Consider the following 6107-nt stretch of genomic DNA (forward strand, 5'->3'; position numbering starts at 1 on the left):
TCAGAAATATAATTTAGAGAACCATCCTTTAATCTAATTGGTATTTGCCCTTTTCCTTCAATAGGGATCTTTGTACTATTACCAAACTTCAATAATAGTTTAACTGAATCATTTAGTGAAGAAATTAATTCTTTTCTACCAGACATATGATTACTGTAGGTATTATCCAAGTACCATATATTTTCATCTTCATCACATGAATTACTTGTAAAAAAATAAAATTTGAGTACGCAGATTATCATTAGTATTTGCAACGTATGCTTGATTGTTATTCACCATTTTGAATCTGCAATCTGCTGCTTTGTGTCCATACTTTCCACAATGAAATCAGTTGAAATTAGTTCGTTCTTGATAAAAATTGTCTTGATCTCTTCCTCGGTTGACAAGCTTGAAATTTGTTCCACCTCTTCCTTGATTAGGCGGTGTAAAATTATTATAACTTCCTTGGTTGTAATTTCTGTGACCTCTTCCTCTAAAACTTCTTCTGCTTCTACTTTGAAAATTAAAACCACGACCTCGTCCTTCTTGTGTACGGCTTGATTCTGCAACATTTTTAAATTCACCCGGCTTTTCAAGGCTTCTTCGGTTGATTTTTCTGATGTAATGATCCAATTTTTAGTACGTCATGATCGTACTAAAAGTAAGGTGATACTGACCTATTTTTCTTTATTATCTATTTAATATTGAGCCTTTATATCGATGTCACATTTTAGTTTTAAGAAAACTCCATAATTTTTTTGTTTATTCTTTAAAGTCACATATCAAAGCTCTCTAAGTAATAATAATCATATAAATACTAATAATAATAAATATTATACAAGTAAAATCAAATGAAACTAAGATACAATACCTACCCCTCTGTATAAAATAAAATCTTAAGCAACAAGAGCAAGGAGACTTTATAAAGGCAATTAGGTTCAGAAAACAGAATTCACTATCCGTCCGCAGCTTCACACTGATTCTTCAAGCCGGTGACACTGAAAGGGGTGAAAATTTTAGAGTGAGAACTAAATCACTCGTTCTCAGTAGAGGTCGAGAATGCCATAAAATTAAAGAATAATTACACACAGCTTTCTTATCTTTCAAGAATAATCTCCTTTATTAAACCTTTAAAATTCTGAGTTCTTACTTTAAATGATTTAGCAGCTTTTTTTCGAAATATATTTCTTTAAAAAAATTTCCAGTTACATTAATCAATCATCAATCACCTCAGTTCACAGTCATATTTATAAACTAACAAGCACAAGCAAGGTACACAATATAAACATACAAGCAATTCACGCAAGTTAAACAGCAAAAAATTTCACAGATAACATAACATAGCAATAGAAGGCACACCCAAGCAATTCATACAAATGCACATGATGAATCTCTATTCCTATTCAGGCCATGAGCTCATGTGTCGGTTCGTTGTCCGATACCCGACAGTGGTCCTGAGATAGGCGTTATGTATCGTCGTCCCTACCGCAGCCAACGTCCTTTCTATGAGCGATGACTACAGCATAAGCGCTGCTTAGCGGCGGTTTTTCTCCAATTAGCGGCGGTTTTAAACCGCCGCAAAATCAAAGCCCGGCGGTTTAGTGGACCACCCTGTGTTTTAACGTTTTTTATTTATGACTATTTGCGGCGGTTATAAAACCGCCGCTATTTTGAATACAAATTTAAAAAAAATTGCTTTTAAAAAACGCTAAATTTTTTGTTTAATTTTAAAGATAATTTTGATGGCCTTTTTTGGATTTTTAATGCTATAAATCTTCATATTTTTCATCTATTGAATATAAACTTGTGGCAAAAACAACAAAATTAACTGAAAAATAAAATAATATCTTTATAAAAATATCAACATAGTAAATCTCTTGCTAAAAATTGCATAATCAAATTTAAAAAAATGTTTGCTTCAAATAAAAATAAGTCCAATCCTAGGATTCTATTTTTCACTCTGTTCTTCTATGGAATTCAACCATGCGATATTATTGAGTCAATAATCTGCATAAGTGGCATGTGCCTCTTGATGTCTTAGGAGCTTCAATAAGGCTTCAGTTTGTAAAGCATATATCTGTTACATACATACCCATTTTTTTATTCAACATAAGGCTTATTAAGGGACTAGTGATTGTATGGAACTTATATATAGTAAAGAAATTTTACGATACCAGTGAGTGATAATTGGGTGAATTGGATTAGAAAAGTTAACCAGACCATGGAAACTAACCTTTGGAGCTAAATTGGCTCCTAATGATATTACGGACTGTGTTTCCTTTATTATAGTTTTCCAATCTTTGACTTTTCTAGCTTCAGTGCATTTGTTAAGGTGGCCTTTAAGAGCCTGAGCTTGAAAAGCAACAACCGAATCATCATCTGAAGCTGCTTGATTACAAGTTAGTGCCTTTTCTGCTTCTCCAAGCCTGCACCAATTCACAATTTTATTATAAGGGGGAAAAGATTAATAGAAACAAAATCACCGCCATTTTCATTTTTATGATCCAAGTACCTGAAATATATTGTTGCCAAATGGTTGTGAGCTCTGCCATAAGAAGGGTCTAACTTGATAGCTTCCTCACACTCCATGATCGCTTCAAGAAGCCGTCCCAATGCGATCAAAGCTGCACTCTTATTACAATGATATGTAGCCTTGTTGGAGTCAATAGCAATTGCTCTGTCATACAAGGTCAAAGCCTCTTCAAACCTTCCCTGCTTGTATGCTTCATTTCCCATTCCCTTCAACAACTCAGGGTCTACTCCATTATTATTCCTTAGACTCCGAAACTGAGCTGCAAACTCATCATTGTTCCTTCTCATTATATTCTCCATTAGTCCTCCTCTGCTTGCATTGTTATAATAAGAACTTGACATGGGGTTTAACTCTTTACTCTTGGGAGTACTTTCCATGCTCTTGGATACACTGGTTCTTGGGCTATTGTTAACTATCAAGTTTCCAGTGAGTTTTAAGGGACTAAAATCTTTGACTGGGGACCTACTCAAGTTTTCTTTTTGGTGGTGACTATTAGTGTTGATCCTAGCAAGTTACAGAGAATTACCAATGGCTTCTCTGTGTTGCTTCTCCGAGTTACCAGATGATGATAATGTTGAGCTTCTTGCAGCATCTGAAGGTCTTCAATTCTGGCTGTTTCGGTAGGCAGAGGTGCTCTTTCTAGCTTGTTTATTATCATCATTCAATGTGTGAAAGGTCTCAGTGAATTTGTTTCTTGGACTTGGAGTCTTTGATTCATGAATTTGAGGCTTGTTGGATTCGTTTTCCACCTTATGATCTCTCTGTTGTCCTTTGTTGTTGCTTGCTTTCAAGGGTAGTGAATGAACTGATGATTTTCTCAACCTATTGTTGCTTTTGAGTTGGAGAATTCTCCCAACCAAACCACAACCAAAGTCAACATCCACCTTGTTGTTGTTGCTCTTACCCTTCAATAGCCTCCAAGGTTCCGTAGGTCTCTTGGATTGCAACCTTGAGTACAACAATTAAAAAATTGAAAATCAGAGAAGGGGAAAACATACCAAAACTTCATATAGATGCCAGCATTGGACCAAGGTTCAAGATAAAAAGGATCAAATCAATATATGGAAGAGTAAAACCAGTATGTAAGAATTCTTAATGTAAAACAACAATACAACCGGGTTTATATACTATCAACTCCTTTAACTAGTAAAAGAAAGAAGTATCTAATCATCCAAATCAGAGAGTCATGAATTAAGACAACACTAAAACCCTCAATTGGTAAGCTCAGAAAAAATGAAAGAAAAAGAAGGCAAATTACTATTTTAATCCAACTTAAAATTGCTAGTTTAATAATCCCTTTACTTAAAAGCCAAATTTACAGTGTACCAAACTCTTCCACTTGCTATACTACAAGCTCTATCTTTCATCGCAAAGAACAATTATTAAATATCTTTTATCATCCATCAACAGCACTTGCTCATATCTTCCATAATAAACCCATAAGATTTTAATAGGACTAAATGAAACAGTGAATAATTCTACATATAAAAAGAAGAAGTTACTGAATAATGAAAGTAAAAAAAAATGTTTATGGCAAGAAGACAAAAGAATCATTGTTTTCATTTGAATTTCACTTAGTACACAAAAGAAATTGACTCTTCAAGGCAAAAGCACCTGAGAACCAAAGCCAATACAAGAATCGCTTCCCCTTAAGCCATCAGCGAGCTCTGTATATAATTGCTCTTTAGGAGTTGGTGCAGGTGCTCCATAATAGGAAAACTCCACAACATCCACATCACACCAAATACTACTTAGCATATTGTCGAACACTTGGCATGCAAAAACATAAACAACACAAAAATAGCAGTAACAAGTATTCTTTGCAATACCAATTCAAAATTTAGCACCAATGACATGAAAAATCAGCAGCATTTTGTAGTGACTCAGTAAAGTATCAGTTAATCAATCCAAATAATTTGAAATTCAAACTCAAGAAGCTTTTAACAGCATGTTTAACTATGTATAAACTAACATTAATTATAATAAGAAAATCCTAATTCTAACCTAAACTCAACTAACAATAGCAAATAATCTTAACCAAAGTAAATTAACACTAGAATCAACATATAACTAATCCTAAATTAACTAAAACATGGAAGAAAAGGTAATTTGAGAACCTGAGTCGAAGAACAGAGCAAGAGCATAGGAGAGAGGGATGCAATAGCAGTGACTAGCCGCTGCTGCGTCTGAACTCGCTGGAACTGGAGTGACTCTGTTCTGATTCTGCGACTGAAAATGAGGGAGGCAGGGGCGAGCTAGAGAGCCATAGTGCAGAGTTGTAAGGAGGAGAAGAAGATGGTCGCAGCGGCGCTGGATGGGAGCCGGTGGCGAGACAAAGAAGGCAGTAGACAAGACATATGAAGAAATGCAGCTGTACAAGACAAGACTGCCAAACAAGTACTGCAGAACCACCGAATATTATGTACATATTGAATCTATAGCAGCTTATATCTTCCACAACTAGTTAATCAGGGGCTTTCATCAAGAATTACATTCATTTTTTAACTTTTCAGCCATGTACTCTCATCAAGAAACACTACAATACTTATCAACAATACAACAAACATAATAGGAATAAAATCAAGTAGCAACAAGGTCCGAGCACCATGTGAAAAATCAAACAAACCTGAAAATGAAGGATGGTAGGTTTAACCATTCTTGTATTATAGAAAAAGTCAGTATTTTCCACCCTTCACAGAACTTTTGCAATCCTGAGAGACAAAGAAACAAAATTTACTTCTGCATCTTTTCCTGCACCCTATAATCCCAAAGGAAAAGGGTTTGATAACACAAAAAATATTAAAAAAAAAAAAGAAACCTCATTTACAGCATCCCCAGAAGCAGGAATATTCTCATAATTCTTATATTGTTCAAGCCTTGTAACTCTGTAACTATCTCTTGATATGTTCAATCTATCCCACTGAATACCCTGAATGACTTTTTCCTTCCTTGCTTGTGCAGCTGATGTATCAGTTACCTTAGTGAGCTGCAACAATCATCAAACACCTTATGAGCATGAAAACAAATACCCCCTTTTTCTCTTAAATAAACAAATTTTTAAAAAAAGGTTTTTATATGAACTCGATGAATAACTGAAAGGTTCAAAGAAATAGAAACAGAAAAAGAAAAGGGGTTACCATCTCATACTCATCAAGAGCATCATCGTCGGCAACACCACCATCAGCATGGCTGTTTCATCCATTTCATCAAAGAAATCTTCTTCTTCTTCCATGGAATCAAAGTAGAAATCTTCTTCTTCGACAACGATGAAAGGTGGATGTATGGGCAGCCACATGGTCCACTCCACGACGACACAGAATCGCACGGTGGAGCGGAGACTACGGATTTTGCACACTGTGGAGGAGAAAGCAGGGATTTCACGCATTGTGCATATGGAGGAGAGGCAAAAGGTTGACGCCGGGGAGAGAAGGATGGATGGCAGCCGCACAACTCCACAACCACGCAGAGGTGCAGAGTGGAGCAGAGATTAGGGAATCTTTACTCTCATATATTTTCTTAAACTTTTCCTTATCTTTCTTAAGCATTCTTTTAATCCATTCTCAAGTACTTTAAAAATTTAACCTTACCATCCTAA

At 35.4% G+C, this 6107-nt stretch overlaps 1 protein-coding gene across 1 annotated transcript; it reads right to left on the bottom strand.

Annotated features, from left to right (window-relative positions):
* LOC107631102 lies at positions 1804-5897 on the bottom strand. The gene is given in 9 exon segments (XM_021117411.1): positions 1804-2056; positions 2213-2405; positions 2492-3460; positions 4630-4912; positions 5139-5190; positions 5192-5223; positions 5331-5498; positions 5650-5701; positions 5806-5897. Coding segments are annotated over 7 exon segments (720 nt in total). The 3' UTR covers positions 1804-2056; positions 2213-2405; positions 2492-3419.

The sequence above is a fragment of the Arachis ipaensis genome, chromosome B03, assembly GCF_000816755.2.
Source record: "Arachis ipaensis cultivar K30076 chromosome B03, Araip1.1, whole genome shotgun sequence".
In the NCBI taxonomy this organism is placed as follows: Eukaryota; Viridiplantae; Streptophyta; class Magnoliopsida; order Fabales; family Fabaceae; genus Arachis; species Arachis ipaensis.